General features: G+C 45.8%; 1 protein-coding gene across 1 annotated transcript; it reads left to right on the plus strand.

Moving 5' to 3' along the window:
• The first annotated feature begins 7,375 nt into the window (after nucleotides 1–7,375).
• On the plus strand, nucleotides 7,376–14,868 carry LOC128590657 (C-X-C chemokine receptor type 2-like). The gene is made up of 2 exons (XM_053598039.1): nucleotides 7,376–7,387; nucleotides 12,356–14,868. The coding sequence occupies exon 2, from the start codon at nucleotides 12,381–12,383 to the stop codon at nucleotides 13,443–13,445; it is 1,065 nt and encodes a 354-aa protein (XP_053454014.1). The 5' UTR covers nucleotides 7,376–7,387; nucleotides 12,356–12,380; the 3' UTR covers nucleotides 13,446–14,868.
• Nucleotides 14,869–17,761: the final 2,893 nt, after the last annotated feature.

Here is a 17,761-nt window from a genome sequence, read left to right on the forward strand (position 1 = left end):
GACACCTAGAGAGAGGAGCTGAGTCCAGGACATTTTCTGTGCAGTGCTTAACTGGCACCCACAGTTCTCATAAAGGCAGTTATGAGAACTGTGGAGTATTAGAGTGTTAGTTCGCGTTCCCTGCACCATCTGAAAAGGCTTATACACATTGCATGTCATCAACTGGGCATATAATCATGGTACTTCTGAGAATACTGTTTCAGAAGAAGTGTGCACCCCACCCTATGACAGATAATTAGCTGCCCTTCCCAGGTTCTAAGGCACCATGTGTGAACCCAGACAGGCATTCACACTTTCTCCATCTGCTTTGCCTTTTACGCACTGCCAGAGCCTCTGCAGAGGTTGGGCAATCCAGTGGCTCTGCCCAGAGCCCATGAATGGCCTTGTCAGGGCCTCCCAGAGTTGCATCCCCTTGCCTTTGCTTGGACCAAGAGTTTTGCAACAAAAGTTTCTGTCCCAGAGAGCTGGTGAGAATTTCTCCTTAGCAAATACGGTTACAAGATGTCGAGAGGAAATGAGGAGCTCCAGGAGCAATCAGGGCCATAGAGTTGCCCCTACCCTAAAGGGCAGGAGTCCCTTCCTGAATATCAGACTTACCCACAAACTTTAAAGAGGACAGTGTTCTCATTACAGCAGAAGACCTCATATTCTAGCAGCAATTCCAGCATGGAGTTCAGACCTTCTTGATGAACTGAGTGGGGGAGGGCAGAACAAACGCCTATTTTCAAAGAGGAAGCAGTATGCTCCCAGAAGAGCATGCACTGGAAGGGAATCCCAAGGCCAGGAATGAGGGAGTTGGACCTGCTCCCACTGTTGGAAGAAAGGATGAGCTATGCGGAGGACCAACCTCAAGTCAACATTGCCCCCCAGGAATCCTCACCAAGTTCAATGAAGAGAAGAAAAGCTCTACAAAGAAATCAGAGAAATTAAACTTCAGGGACCCTCTAGCAAAGAGATCTATAAAAGTCACTATAGACAACCTGAGAGCCTGGCACTGCAAAGGTACCTGTGACTCAGCAGTGACTCCAGGACACATGTCCAGCAGCAACAGCAAAGCCCAGAGGAGCATGGGGGAGATGTCCCCAAGAGACTCCCTGGATCCCTGAGGAACACCACACAGGGCTGAAATCCTGCATGAGCAATGGGGCCTGATCCAGTGCAACCTGAGTTATTGCTATTGACATGACTTTATGTGTGCTCGCAGGCTGAGGATGCCCTGGGAACCTGGAGGAACGTAATTGTTACTTTAAATTAAATGTCACTGGGATGTCCCCATGTACATCAATTTCCCTTACTTGTCAATCCATTCAGTACTCAACAAAGATGTATCAAGTGCCTATGAGATGCTGAACACTGATGGATTTGGGGCTGCAGAGAAAAACATATAAAATGCCTGCTTTCAAGACCCTCACTGTGGGGGAGGGAGCAGCCAAGCAGATTAGTTACAAAACCTGGGCTGAATTTGGAAGGAAAAGGGAAGATGGCTAAACCAAGAAGTTGGGAAAGAGCATCCCAAGGAAAAGGGAAATGCAGGCCAAGACCCTAGGAGAAACCAGAGCAGCTGCTGGGAGAACTGCAAGCAGTTCCCTGTGCCAACTTAAGGTCTAGGTCTAGGGCTGTGTCCTGAAGTGACAGGTCTAGAGAAGTCACAAGAGTCACATGAAGGGCACCAGGTGTGATTGCAGGAGTCTGACCTTACCTGAGGGCAACAGAGGGCATTGAAGGCTTTTAAGAGGGGGAAAAAAGGTGATCATGTTTCAGAAAGATTGTTCTGGCAGCAGAGTGGAGGGTAATTGAAGCGAGGAAACTGAGGCAGAAATTGCTTAGGAGAGGAGAAGGGGTTGAGGAGGAAGAGGAGGGAGAGAAGGAGGGGAGGAGGAAGAGGAGAAGCAGCTGCCAGTGCCAAGCATTGTTCTAAGTGCTTTATAAATAGACCCATTTAAGCCACACAACAGCCCTGTGCAATGGGAGCTTTCATTATCCCCGTTTTACAGGCAGGGAAACTGAGACCCAGTGAGAGTAAATCATTTGCCCAAAGTCCGGGACTAGTAAATGGATCCTAACTCGACAGCCCAGCTCCAGAACCCACAACTATTGTGTGACTATTGCTGTAGTCACAGCAAGAGCGAATGAAGTGTTGCCTAACACCATCCGTGAAGATGGCGAGGCAACAGTCAACAGCCATGCTGAGGAGAGGGAGAGAGAGGCAGTGTGAGGGGTGGGCACGCTTCCAGCTTGGCAGAGGAGTGCACAAGGAAGCACTCAGGAGGAGGACACACACCAGGAAAGCAATGAGAAGGGTTTTCTACATGGTGAATTTGCAGCATCTGTGGGACCCCAGGGAGACTCAGCAGGAAATTGCATGTCCCAATGTCGCTTAGGAAGGAAGTTGGCTGGAAAGAAGGGGTGTGGGAGACCCTGGCACATGCTGGAGTGGGCAGCTGATACCATGGAGGCAGGTAGACTCACCTATGGACAACAGGTAGAGTGACAAGAAAAGAAGACAAAGGAACATCCATATTTGAGGAATGAATTGAGAAATACAGCAACAAAAGAGACCAAGCGAGATCAGGGGGAATAAGAAGAAAACGAACGGGTCAGTGGCAGTCAACAACATAGAGCTCAAGCAAGATGAGACCTGAATGGTAACGCTTTCATATGAACAAGGTTAAAAATCATAGAGCAGGACTCTGGGTGGGATCCAATGTTGCTGCCACAGCCCTAGGCGACCCCACAGACCACTTCCGCCATGGCCAGCAAGAGCTTGGCACAAGCAACAGGTGGAGCAGACCGCCCAGGAAACAGTGACAGCAGCCAAGCAACAGTTCAGCAAGTGGTGGATCAAGCCACAGCGGCCAGGCAGAAACCCATGGACCAACTGACCAGCTCCACCCAGGAAACCACTGACAAGACTGCTAAACAGGCCTCTGACACTCAGGATTCGCGAAAAAGTTAGGCCTTATGAAATAACAGAGGGAGGTCGAGTGATGCCCTGCAGTCCCTGTGCAGCTTGGCCTGACCCAAAGCTCTGTTCCGCAGCTGCCTCCTTGATCTGCCCTCACAGTAAAATTCATGTTCAAAAAAAAAAGCACACAGAAGGCTGGGGGGAATATTTCAACAGCATTGACAAATATTTAAAATGTAATACTTCTAAATTATGCAAAGAGCTCCTATAAATGAAGGACAAATGGCAATCCAATGCAAAAGGGAAACAGATAGAAATTAGTAACTTACATGAGAAAAATACAAATAACTCTGGACAAAAATACTCAACCTGACCAGCAATCAAGAAAATACTAATTAACAATGGGATATCATTTCCTACTATCTGATTGGGAAATAAACTGATCATATACAATGTCTGTCATGAATATACAGACTACTAGGCTTTCACGATAGGACAGTAAATTGGCACAGTATTTTTGAAGAACAACTTAGTAGTATTTATCAAAATTTAAATACACACAGATATTACCCAGAAAAATTACACTTAAGCTTCAAGAAACACTCACACAAGTTCCCAAATACCTAGAACCAAAGATGTTCATATATTCAACTACAAGGTAATTATCAAATAAATTGTGATACATCCACAACATAAACTATTAAGTAGTTGCTAAAAAGAAGCAAATGGATCTACATGCACTAATGTAGAAAAGGTCCATGATTAAGGTGCAGGACAATATAATCAGTAAAAATGGGCTTTTTATTAAAGAACAAAAGAAGGGAAGCATGTGTTTGTATTTGTATGGGGAATAATCTAAAAAGATGTACATGCCAAGCTGTAGACAGTACTTACCTGGGGAAACACAGATGGACAGATGGACAGAGGAACAGAGGGAGACTTTCAAGTTTGACTTCGCGTGCTTTTGTATTGCTTGAATTCTTACAATATCTGTGCTTTGTTTTTATAATAGCAAAGCAGTTTTATTTAAGAAACGGGCTTACTGGGTTTGGCAACCCAGAGGTCGTTGGGAACCTTGGCAGAGTTGTTTCAGTGTCACAGTAGGAAGGAAGCCAGTTGCAGGGTCTTGGCTGAACAGTGCACAGGAGGTAAAGAAGTGGAGGAAACAAGGGCTGACTACCCTCATTTTTCCTCTGTGAGATTAATACCCTGGTGGGCCTCCTGGACTTCCCTCTCACAGCCCAGGTAGAAGTTCCGACATGTCTGCTTCACTTTTTTCCTATTCAACAGCTCTGACCGCCACCAAGCCCTGGGTCACAGCATGGATATCAGTGGCCACTCTAACAACGGCAGCTGTAGCAGCAACAGCAGGTATGTGAGCTCTTCAGGCTGAGAGAGTGGAGACATATTTCTGATGGAAGAGACCTGACAACCTCAACCTTGTCTGAGGCCTCTGAGGATGAGGGTGACAAAGTACAGAACCTTAGAGCTAAAGACAAATAAATTTTCACCTAGACAGTGCTTTCTGCAGTAATGGAAGTGTTCTAGATCTACACTATCTGATCTGGTAGCCACTAGTCACAGGTAGCTGCTGAACTTGAAATGTGGCTAGTGTCAGGCAGCGCCTGTGGCTCAAGGAGTAGGGCGCCGGTCCCATATGCCGGAGGTGGTGGGTTCAAACCCAGCCCCAGCCAAAAACCACAAAAAAAAAAAAAAAAAAAAAAAGAAATGTGGCTAGTGTGACTGAGGAACTTCATTCATTTTATTTTAATTAATTTAAATTTAAATAGCTACTTGTGCCCAGTAGCTACCATACTGGACAGGACAGACTTAGAACAAGGTACCAAGCATCCCTAAGCATAAGCAGCAGATTGGAAACCAGTTTTTTATACCAACCAGTTTTGTATTAGAATGCCACCATAAACACACATGTAGTAGGTTCAGTGGAAACTAAATTGACCTAAGAATTAGGCCCACTGGTAAATGTCAAATCTGGGCTCCCCTCTCTACAGCCTTTGTATCCAGCTGCCAGGGACAGAGAGGTACCTAACACTGTGGTCCCCAGCCCCTCAGTCTGTGGCTTGTTAGGAACTGGGCCACACAGCAGGAAGTAAGCAACAGGGAAGTAAGGGAGTGGCAGGTGAGTGAACGAGCTAGCAAAGCGTCATCTGTATTTACAGCCTACTGTGACACTGAAACAACTTTGCCAAGGTTCCCAACAACCTCTGGGTTGCTAAGCCCAATAAGCCTTTTTCTTTTTTTTTTTGTAGAGACAGAGTCTCACATACCACCCTCAGGTAGGGTGCCGTGGCATCACACAGCTCACAGCAACCTCTAACTCTTAGGCTTACGCAATTCTCTTGCCTCAGCCTCCCGAGCAGCTGGGACTACAGGCGCCTGCCACAACGCCCGGCTATTTTTTGGTTGCAGTTTGCCCGGGGCTGGGTTTGAACCCGCCACCCTCGGCATATGGGGCCGGCGCCCTACTCACTGAGCCACAGGCGCCGCCCAATTAGCCTTTTTCTTAAATAAAACTACCATTCATTCACATCATCACCTGAGCTCCGCCTCCTGTCAGATCAGTGGTGGCATTAGATTCTCATAGGAGCAGGAACCCTACAGTAAACTGTGCACATGAGGGATCTCAGTTGTGTGCCTCTGTTGGAATCTAATCCCTACCTCACCCCACCCCAATCCAAGGAGAAACTGTCTTCCATGAAACCAGTCCTTCACACCAAAAAGGTTGGGGACCGCTGACCTTCCTGAGCTCTGACACCTGAGGCTGGGGTCCAGCTCCTTGTTACAGTGCACGGAAAGTAGAATTTTGAGACTAGTTTGTTTGTTTGTTTGTTTAAGTTGTTAAAACTTCTTAAAATTTAGTTCAGTTGCATCACTGTAGGTAAGTTGCTTAATCTCTCAGAGTCTTCATTTCCTCATCCAGAAAGTGCCTACTTCATGAGGTTCATGTGAGGATTAATTGACACAAATTCTGAAAAGCATTTTGCCCAGAAACCACAGCCAACACGATGATCGTTATCCAGGACAAAGCAAAGTAAGATGTACATGCAAGTCAGTCTTGATAGCAGACTCGCTGCTTTCCTGTAATTATGGACGCAGTGGGAGATATAACACCGTCAGGTGATAGACTATTCCAGTAGTAATGATCACAGCAGTAAAAGTTAACATTGAGCTCTGCGTGTGTCCTAAGTGCTTCATGGGTAATCCCCTGCTTCATCCTCACCACAACCCATTGGGTTGGATTCTGTTATTGGCCCCATTTTATAGGCAAGTAGATTGAAACTCAGAAAGGAAAAGTCCTTGCTCTCGTCTGCCTCTGTGTGTCATGAGCTTCTGTCCGGTTTTAGCATCAGCTGGCCTGGTGGCCTTGCCTTCTTCCCCAATATGAGAAAGAGAGGTGAACAATACTCAGGAATGATTGCTGAGCAGCTACACTCAAAGTTTCTCTCCTTGGGGTGGGTGAGCAACTTGAGTGGGTCTGCCACAGGCTCTGAGTGCTCTCTGGTACCTGTGATGCGTGGAACCAGAGATAGTGTCAGTGGGGAAACTGAGGAGTTGTTCACTGGGACAAGGGGTTTGGGAGGGAGCAGAATTAGTGTTCATGGCTTTATCTGTATCAATTCTTTCATTTGTAATCAAGAGCAAATGTGACACTTTTAGGGTCACTCAGTACTGTTTTTAAAAGTGTCTTTGAACTTGGATGGGATCTTCATTTTTACCAAAAGGTTTTCTTAGAGGGTCTTGATTCCACGTATGGTAGCTGCTACAGATTAGGGTCCTCAGACTCAGTACCAAGTGTATAAGCCAAGAAAGAACAGCAATGCCTAAGATGGGCTTGTGCTCAGGGCAGATGGTTAGGGTATGAGGTGAAGAGAGTAAAGCTAGGAATGGGGTGGGGAGTAGGGATGAAGCCTTGGGTCCAGGGAGGAAGACTACTAGACCACCAGCAGCGTGAGTTCCACCTCTGTTGTCACAGCGGGCTGCTCCCTTGCCTCATGAGAGACATTCAGCAAATTCGTCTGATATCCACCAGTGCTGTGGAACACAGCAGGGAAGCCTCCTGGGAAGCTTGAGGCAACTGGCCCCTGGGAAACTCAGACAAGGCAGCCACAGGATCCAGGGGCGTGAGACCACAGCAAAGATGAGAGGAATCAGTGTGGTCCTGGGCAAACTACTTCCTTTGTCTGGGCCTCATCTGTGAAATGGAAAGACTGGCTAGAAAACCTCACAGGTTCCTTCCCAATATGAACTCTATAAGTCTATAAAAGGACCGTGTCCCCAAGAGCTGAATTGGGAATTAATTAGTTATCAAAAGCATCCTACACTCATCAGGAACTCCACCCCTGAATTGAGTAATCCAATCCACCACTCACTTCCTCTGCTGTGTTCTCACCACCACCGCCCTTTCATTGGTCACAGCTGCCCTCCTGGAGGTGTCCTACAGGTGAAAAACCCAGCATCCTGGTAAGTCTTATAACACCCACCCTTCCCACCAACTAGAATGTGTCTGTTCTCTGTTCCCCTGGGGACCCCCACCTGCATTCACCCCAGGCAGCTGTCTCCACCCTTGGTGGGCCTTCATCTTCCTCCTCCCAACTCACCTCTTCATTCTCTCAATTTAGGTCTCCCTGTCCCCAAAGGGAGAACCTCTGCCCATATTCCCTGCCTCTACAACCACCACTCAGGGCAGCTTGCTGCCCACCATGTCCCTTGGCCCTGCAGCCCCCCAGACTCATCCAGCCTGCCTTGTTTGGATGAGGATTGGGTCTGAGGAGGGGCACTGCTGACTCCCCACTTCCTGTGTTAAATGCAAATGTTGGGGATTATATTTATAGAGAGAAGGAAACTAAAATTGTATTAAAATGACTTTGAATTTGTTGTTGTTGTTGTTGTTAAAAAGATTGCCTTAAATGTTTGGGATCTTGTAAACGCCCCTCTTTCTATGGCATTTTTATGTAATAAGACAGAATTCATCTTGTCCATGGAGTTCTGAACTGCCATGAGTTACTCAGGGGCTGGCCTTTCTCCTGCATCAAGGAAGCACCCACCTGACCACATAACTTGTGACCAGGAGAGGCCAGTTCAAAGTTGTTTAGTTTATCATTCCTGCAAGAGCTGTTCCTTTCATTCTGAGCCTTAGACAGCAAAAGAAAACAATGTACAGAGCATCCGACAATGCGAATGCACCATATACAGGTTGACTTGATATCTCAAGAACTTAGTTTTCAATTATATTTAATATGTGAGGGTTTTTTCTTTTAAAGAAACAGAGCTATAGACAGAAAATAATACAAGCCCAGTCCTTTACACCTAGTTGGAATCCTGGCTGCTTCACTTATGGGCCCTGTAATCACAGGCTGGTTGAATCATATTTATTTGTAATGACTGAGCGAGATCACGTAACTCTGAGGGACAAAGCAGACTTCAGATATATCATCTCCCGCTCCTTCTTAGTCTGTCCCCTCTAAAGACTGATAAATTTTTAAGATGAAGAAACACCAACCACACATATCCCTACCCGTCCCCCAGGGGCTGGAGGTTGTTGGCCTATCCTGGTTCTCTTTCCTTTCTCTGCCTTCAGTCCCAACTTGGCATGTTCTCCCTCTGGAACCCCCAGCTGAACCCTGATGGCCAGGTGTGTGAGCTCACCCAACACCTCCAGCCCACCCCACCTCAACTGAGCTCTGGGTTATCCAGAATGAGGATTTTCCTGTGAAACATGCTCTGCGGCTGCTACCTGGGCTAATAAGGCAGTTTCTGCAAAGGTCCCGCCCTGTCTTCTCGCAGCCTATGCTCATAGACGCAGATCATGCTGTCTAAGGGCACTAGTTCTCTGACCCCACTAGGCTCTGTGTCTACTCTCAAAGGTGGGTCTTCTCTCTGTCATTTATTCCCTTAAGAGCATTGGCTCTCAGAGATGACCCACCCTTGACCATGTGACTTCACTAGACATGACCCTGGACCTTTTAGAAAACTTGCTCTTCAATGTAGGACTGCAGAGCCAGCTACTTCCTTCAGGTCTTGCCAACCTCACTGGCCCGGCCAGCTGTACCGCCTGGCTCTCCCACTGCCTTCCCAGGCGCCTGGCCAGACAGGGCCCCACCCTCATCACCATATCTCTCTAGGTTCACCAACTCATCAAATCTCCTCTGTGTTCTTGGCATGGTGGGAGGATAATTTATGTGGCCCCTATCACTTCCGGGAGAAAGTAATACATTCTCAGGAAGGTGAAAGCTAAGAATTCCATCACTCTTGGAGGAAAGAAACATTATTTTTCCAGTTTCTCTTCATCTCACTCAGCTTTGTTCTTTGCTAGAATAATTGACAGTAGCAGAGACTGCCTTATTCCAAAGAGAAACCCTTTGTAGGCCTTTTGTTATTATTGTTTAAATATTTGTTTTGCGGCTCAGCGCTTATAGCTCAAGTGGTTTAGGCACCAGCCACATATTACCAGAGCTGGTGGGTTTGAATCCAGCCCAGGCCTGCCAAGCAACAATAACAACTACAACCAAAGAATAGCCGGGCATTCTGGCGGGCACCTGTAGTCCCAGCTACTCGGGAGGCTGAGGCAAAAGAATTGCTTAAGCCCAGGAGTTAGAGGTTGCTGTGAGCTGTGACGCCACAGCACTCTACCCAGGGTGACAGCTTGAGGCTCTGTCTCAAAAATTAATTAAATAATTAATATTTGTTTTGCTTTGCAAGGTTGTGAATGCTTTGGCTAATCTTTTTATTTTTTTAAACTAAGATGTAAGTCCTATACCACAAAAGTCACCCACTGAAGGTGTACAATTCAGTGTTTTTTAGTATATTGTGCAACCATAGCCACTAATTCCAGAACACTTTCATCAACCCAAAGAGAAACCCTGTACTTATTCCTCCCCGTCTCCAGCCCCTGATAACCACTTATCTACTTTCTGTCTCTACCAGTTTGCCTATTCTGGTCCTTTCACATACATGGAGCCATGTAGCATGAGACTCTATGTCTGGCTTTTTTTGCTTAGAATAACATTTTCAAGGTTCATTTATATATTCAGTTTCATTATATGTAACGCACTGTTACATATGCAGTACATCATTAACCAAGCCTCATTATGCTGCATGCGACCGTACCTCAATTTGTTGATCTGTTTGAAAGGTGATAGATATTTGCATATCTATTTGCATAATTGTCATATTAGGATGAATGCTGCTATGAACATTCATTTAAAAGTTTCAATCTGGACATAATGTTTTCGCTTCTCTTGGGTACATACCTAGGATGGGAATTGAGGGTTATACAATAAATCTATGGAGGGTTTCAGATTTAAATGAGGGTGCCTATAGTTAGGTTACATGGTTTGCTTTTATAAGGTTAAAGTCCAAGTTGTAGTTGTGCCCTTCACCAGGGTGCAATGTACCCATTGGGTGAGAACTCACCCAAACCCTCCTCTTCCTCCCCTTACTTGAATTTAATTGAGCTTTTCTGTCATGTGATCAGCAGTTGTTAATCTACTAGTTTCAATTTGGCACTGAACAATTTGATTTTTAGTGGTAACTCTGTTTAAGTTTTTTGAGCAATTTCTAAACTGTTTCCACAGTAACTGCACTATTTTACATTCCCACCTGCAACATGGGAGGGTTCTGTGTTCTCCACAACCTCACCAACATTGCTTTCGTCAATGCTGTTTTCAGTACACACAGCCTGGTCAGGATGAAGTGGCTCCTGGGACTGATTCCCTCCGATTTCTGCTCTGATGCTGGGGTCCACTTTGGGGCAGGGTATAGACTCAGATATGGTGATCGCACGATCATCCTTTGCTCTAAAGAAATGGCAGGATGGGAATCTATGTTGTGGTTAAATTCAGGAGCTGGTTTATTTTAGTTTAATCTTTGAGACCCTGGGATGTATTTCCCAGTGGCTGCAGCCAGCCCTCCACACCCAGGCATGCACTGAAGCAGAATCTCTGCAGTCCTTGGATGACACAGAGCCCACAGACTTAGACCAAGGCTGGGGAGACAGGATGGATGAAGGCACACACATGCAGGACAGGAGGGTCCCAAATGGGACTGGAAAGCCACAAAATAAGGGTAGTGTGTCCCCTGTCCTCTCTGCTTCCTGCCACCCCTCCCCTTATTTAGGGGGCAGACTGGCTGTCCCTGCTCACTCCCATATGACAAAACCTGGCTGCACACAGGTTCCCAAATGATCTGTTATAGTCACACCCACATGGAGAATCAGTCAACCACATGTTTGTCATTTTTAATACACCTTTTGAAACTACACAAATACTGCCAGTTCAGGTCTCTTTCCCAAAAGAGAAACACTGGGCCTTATTAAGTCACTAAAGATTCTTCCAGCTCGAGCCTTCAAAAACTCCATACTGCTGTTAGTCAAATTGTTTTCCAGATCCTTATTTTAAAATACTTTTCAAACAGTTGACAAAGCAATCATCTCTCAGCTTTATAGGCAAACCTTGATCTTTCCTTAATGGTATGTTTCAGTTGCACTGCAGGCTTCATCCCAAGATTAAGAACTGAATGGTATCTCACGGTTCTGAGCATTAAATCTGACCTCCAAGGCCAGGAATGCTCAATGGAGCGTGCAGGCAGGACTGCAGGGCCTGTAGGGACCATCTGAAGGGAACTTTTGATGGAATCTGGCCATGTCCCAGAAATGCTAAGAATCTCTCTTGATATTGAAAAGAACTACAGTATTGTCATAAACTTTACCATGTATCACTAAACTTGTTCTATAACATTAATCCCCTGACCACTTACAAATTTGATGTGAAAATTTCTTCCATGCAACAATGCAAGCCGATGCAAATTATCCTAAAATGGTTTCTTGGGAGGACAGGCAAGAACCTGGGGAGGAGTGCCCATCAATCCACAAATGGATTAATAAATTGTGGTATATGTACACCATGGAATATTATGCAGCCTTAAAGAAAGATGGAGACTTTACCTCTTTCATGTTTACATGGATGAAGCTGGAACATATTCTTCTTAGTAAAGTATCTCAAGAATGGAAGAAAAAGTATTCAATGTACTCAGCCCTACTATGAAACTAATTTATGGCTTTCACATGAAAGCTACAACCCAGTTATAACCTAAGAATAGGGGAAAGGGGGAAAGGGGGAAAGGGAGGGCAGGGAGGGGAGAGGGGGGCGGAGGGAGGGTGATTGGTGGGATTACACCTGCGGTGCAACTTACAAGGGTATATGTGAAACTTAGTAAATGTAGAATGTAAATGTCTTAACACAATAACTAAGAAAACACCAGGAAGGCTATGTTAACCAGTGTGATGAAAATGTGTCAACGATCTATAAAACCAATGTATGGTGCCCTGTGATCGCATTAAGGTACACAGCTGTGATTTAATAATAATAATAATAATAATAAAAGAACCTGGGGAAGGCTTATTGTACAATAATTCTCATCTCTCTTCTGTAGGCCAGGATTTAAATTTACCTCAAAAATGGAAGAAATTGACTGGGACAATTTCCTTAATGAAGACTTTAGTAATTACACCTACAGCACTGACCTGCCCCCTATTCTACCAGATTCTGCCCCATGCCGGCCAGAATCCCTGGATATCAATAAGTATGCAGTGGTCACCATCTATGCTCTGGTGTTCCTGCTGAGCCTTCTGGGAAACTCCCTGGTAATGCTGGTCATCCTGTACAGCCGTGTCAGCCGCTCTGTCACCGACGTCTACCTGCTGAACTTGGCCATGGCTGATCTGCTCTTTGCTCTGACCTTGCCCATCTGGGCCGCCTCCAAGGTGAATGGCTGGATTTTTGGCACATCCCTGTGCAAGCTGGTGTCCCTCCTGAAGGAAGTCAACTTCTACAGTGGTATTCTCCTGCTGGCCTGCATCAGTGTGGACCGCTACCTGGCCATTGTCCATGCCACGCGCACACTCACCCTGAAGCGTCACTTAGTCAAGTTCGTATGTCTGGGGATGTGGGCCCTGTCTCTGTGCCTGTCTCTCCCTGTCATAATTTTCCGGAAGGCCATCTACCCTCCCGTCTCCAGCCCAGTCTGCTACGAGGACATGGGCAACAGCACAACCACATGGCGGATGGTGCTGCGGATCCTGCCCCAGACTTTTGGATTTGTCCTACCGCTGTTGGTCATGCTGTTCTGCTATGGATTCACCCTTCGCACACTGTTTAAGGCCCACATGGGGCAGAAGCACAGGGCCATGCGGGTCATCTTTGCTGTCGTCCTTATCTTCCTGCTCTGCTGGCTGCCCTACCACCTGGTCCTGCTGGCAGACACCCTCATGAGGATACAGGTAATCAAGGAGACCTGTGGGCGTCGCAGTGACATCGACCAGGCTCTGGAAGCCACTGAGATTCTGGGCTTCTTCCACAGCTGCCTCAACCCCGTCATCTATGCCTTCATTGGTCAAAAGTTTCGTTATGGACTCCTCAAGATCCTGGCCACCCATGGCCTCATCAGCAAGGACCTCTTGCCCAAGGACAGCAAGCCTTCCTTTGTAGGCTCTTCCTCAGGGAACACGTCCACTACAATCTGAGACTGCTGCCTCAGTGCAGCCCCTCGGGGTCCCTCCCTTCTCTCAGTGTCCTACTCTAAGTCCATGTCCTTGGCTGTTCACAATGTAAGTGTCAGTGCAGCCCCCATTGTGGTTGCTGGAAGGAGTGGAGGCCACATCCTTACCAGGCTCCTACTGCATGGTTTGGAAAGCCTGTGTCCCGGTGTCCCCGCCTGACCATCATTGCTAGGCCAGTGCTAGAGCTCTGTTCATCCTGCCACTGGCCCAAAGCCCTCTGCTGTGTGAGCAGTGCAAATAAATCAAAACCCCAGAGAGATACCAGGCCATACTAATTAGGATGGCTCTTATCAAAAGACAAAAAAAAACATGAAATAGCAAATGTTGTCGAGGATGTAGAGAAACTAGAACCCCTTCCCATAGCTAGTAGGAGCGTAAAAGGATGCGATTGCTGTGGAAAACAGTATGAACAGCTTTCCTCAAAACCTTAAACTAGAATTGCCGCATGATACAATAATTCCACGTCTAGAAATATTCCCATAAGAATTAAAAGTAAGGCCCCTTCATTTGTACACCCGCGTTCATAGCAGCATTATTCATAATAGCCATAAGGTAGAAACAAGCCAAGTGCTCATCAGTGAATGGATGGATAAACAAATGTGGTACATAACATAACTAATGATCATTTAAGAAATATAAGAAGATATGAACAATAACCCCAGAAGAGTGAGGAAGAGATTGAATTGCATTTATAAGAACTCTGTTATATTTATCCCTGTCCCTTTTAATCTCTCTCCCTTCTCTCTCTCTCTCAAAAGGAATGAGGTGCTGATACATGTTACAGTCCTGGAAAACATTATGCTAAATGAAATAGGCCAGACATGATGGGCAAATATTATATGATTCTGTTCATATCAAGGTCTTAGAATAGCCGAATTCACAGAGACAGAATGTGGAATAGTGGTTCTGAAAAGCTGGGGTCAGGGCAGGGTGGAGAATTATCATTTAAAGCAGCGATTTTCAACTGGTGTGCCATGGCACCACTGGTGTACCATGAGAGGATCTTAGATGTGCCACAGAAAAATTTCAAGGATCATTAATTAAATTATTTTCAAAAGAAATCCAAAGCACAGTAAGTATATGTATTTTTTCACTCTTTTTTTTTTTTTTTTTTTGGTGAACATAATTTAAATGTGCCATGGAAGTTTAACTATAGGTTCAAGTGTGCCATGAGATAAAAAAAACGTTAACAAACACTGGCTTAAAGGATACAAAAAGTTCTGAAGATGGACAGTTGTGATAGTTATACAACACTGTGAAAGTGCTTAGTTTCAGTATAATTTACACTTAAAAATGATTGTTGCTAAAGTTTGTTACATAGATTTTTTTACCTCAATTGACAAAAATAATACTTGAGCCCCAAAAGTCACTTTAACAGCAGAACCAATGCTAAAATATCTACCTATAATTTCATGTTAAGTGAGATCATTAAATATCTTTTTTTATATAAACCACGTTTATTTGGGTGTTTATTTTGCTACTTCTAACCAAAAGCATCCAAACTGCTACAGAGAGGTGGGGCCAGGGTGAACAGAGGTGCGGAGTGAGGGGCATTACAGGAAGGGTCCCCTCTGCTATAGGATGTGTCCATAGAAGGATTGGAACTGAGACTAGCCTGACCCTCCTCCCGTCCCCAGCCTACTCCTCCTGCTGTGGACCTCATGTGTTCTGGGGTCCTCTAAGGACTTCTCACGTCTTCAGGTGAAACAGCTCTCAGAAATACCAAGGGTGAGATGTAGAAGGTACAGAGGGTTGAGGGAATTCACCCAATCAGCCTGACCAGAAGCAGAAAGGCAGAGAGCTCTCCTGAGCTCAACCAGCAACTCCCAAGGCGGTCTCCCTCCCCTTTCCTTCTCAACCTAAAAGACATACACACACCACCACTACCACCCACTTGCCACATTCAGGGTTTGACAAGAGCACCCAAGTACAGATGAATGAATGGTTTATAATCTGTCACTCTGGGAAAACAAAGAATGAGAATCATCCCTGCAACAACATTTATTGCCCACTGACTCTTCCGGGGGGGGGGGGGGGAGGGGCATAGCAGCAACCCCAACAGACAGTGCCTCCTCCTTCCTGCAGAGCTCACCTTGCCCTGGCCTTGGCCCTAGAAGGTCTTTGTCAGAAGAGGTTCTGAGCAGCAGGGAAGGAAGAAAGCAAGAGCCATTGAACTTTCCCTTTTACCAAACTGGGACATCCAGACCTAATGGGAGGCAGGTGCAAAGCTCCAGCTGAGAGCTCAGGAGCAGATGACTCCCACCCCAAGCCAGGAGAGGGTACTTCCTCCTGCGTTCAGCAAACAGAATCAGTCACACACCAACAAGCCCTTGTTTCCTGCTCACTCTGTACAGGACACTGTGATAAATTCAGGATCACGTGTGACTCAGCTGCTCTGGATGAGCCTTCAGAACAGCTTCTGACTCAGCAGGAGGGAAAAGCAAGTGAAGGTGTATTTAGCAAACACCGTTTCCAGAGTGCTCCAATGGCAAGGCGCAGGGGCCAGCTGGCTCCCTGAGAGAGAGAATGCTTAATCAAGTCTCACTCTGGTTCCAGGTCTCTGCACTTTCCTCTTCACACAGGAATGGAGGAAACACGGTTCTCCAAAAAACAAAAACCAGAAGGATGTGGATGATAAACCTGGGAGAAATATGGCAGAGATGAATACACTGGTGTGCTCTCTGTTGTGTTGATCTCTGTCTCTTTCAGTGTCTCTCTCTCTGTCTCAATCTGCCTTCCATAAAAGAACAGTCTAGGCAAAAACAATCTACTAACAAAGCTATCACTAGGAAAGGCAAATCCAGAACCCTCTTTTGAGTTGCTGATTCTTTCTTTCCTCTGGTGTTTTCTGGCCTGAGTCTCGGGGGCCAGCACCTCTCTGCCTGTATCTGCCTGGAACTGGCCTTTCTTGCTTCTAGAGTTGCATTCCTCTACTTCACTAAGACCATCTGTCTTTTTTTTTTTTTTTTTTGTAGAGACAGAGTTTCACTTTATGGCCCTAGGTAGAGTGCCATGGCATCACATAGCTCACAGCAACCTCCAGCTCCTGGGCTTAAGCGATTCTCTTGCCTCAGCCTCCTAAGTAGCTGGGACTACAGGTGCCCGCCACAACACCCGGCTAACCATCTGTCTTTTTTTATCTGTTCCCCTGAATTTATGATATCTATCCCCACCCAGTCTCTGCAGGATGGGCTCTCTGTGTTCCCCAAGTTAAGACAGCCTCCAATCTACTTGGGGTGACACTAAGAAGCACCCCTGGTCTACATGTTGCATTCAAACACTGCCAGGCAATAACAGAGTCCAGAGGACCGGTCTGCTTTTTCTGCACCTGGTCTTACCTGTGCCTAGAGTGGGGCTGCTGGAGTCTTGGTCATCCTGACACAGGTGATGCCCAACTGAGGCTCAGGGGACAGGTGTGGACACAGGCTCATACTGGGCTTCCCTATTTCTCAGCTGGCTGGCCAGACATTGAAAGGAACAATCACAACCCAACACAAAATTCACAGTCAGGCACATCCAGCCCCACTATTGAGGATACTTGCTGTATAAGGCAGGATTCAATCTGAAGCAAAACCCCTGGGACAGGGAGTCTGTGATAGGGATAGGACCCTGTACAACTGCAGGGCGGGTGACACAATCTGGTCAGCCTGCTGGCTTTGCTTCTGCAGCTGGGACATGAAGGCAGCAGGACAGACAGCCAAGAAAAAGACGACAGACATCAAGTGGGGCGTAGTGAGGACAAGACAAAACCTAGAGGACAGACTAACACCCACATTGGTTCAAGTTCAATATGTGGACTATATTCACTCTGAGGGGACTATATTCAGCCTGCTGACCAGGCTGCTGCCCACCAGCAGAGGGGCCAGCAGGTCAGTGACAGCACACAGTGGGTCCCAGCCTGGCACTGCCAGAACACGGCTACAGCTCCACTTCCACCTCCCAGACCCCACAGGGGTCTACTCCTTTAAAAAATGAAGTAGTTATGTGAATGGATATGAAAACATCTTCAAGAAACAATATTGAATGAAAAAGGAAAGCAGATGATTCATGAATTAAAGTTTATTCAAATAATTTCTTCAAAATTTCTTTTTTTTATTTTATCTTCAATATTAAGAGAAAATAATGTTTATTTCCATCTTATATATAAACTGTTAATCCAGACTGAAGAATTTTAATTAGATAACATGTTAAATGTTATTAATAGCAAAAGAAAATAATTTAGGAGTTTTGGGGGAATATGTTTAACACAAAATTAAAACTAAATTCTAGATTACCACTAT

The sequence above is a fragment of the Nycticebus coucang genome, chromosome 7 (assembly GCF_027406575.1).
Source record: "Nycticebus coucang isolate mNycCou1 chromosome 7, mNycCou1.pri, whole genome shotgun sequence".
NCBI classification, from domain to species: Eukaryota; Metazoa; Chordata; class Mammalia; order Primates; family Lorisidae; genus Nycticebus; species Nycticebus coucang.

Excerpts from the sequence above, each read along its gene's own strand:
- LOC128590657 (XM_053598039.1), top strand. The coding sequence starts at position 12,381 with ATGGAAGAAATTGACTGGGACAATTTCCTTAATGAAGACTTTAGTAAT.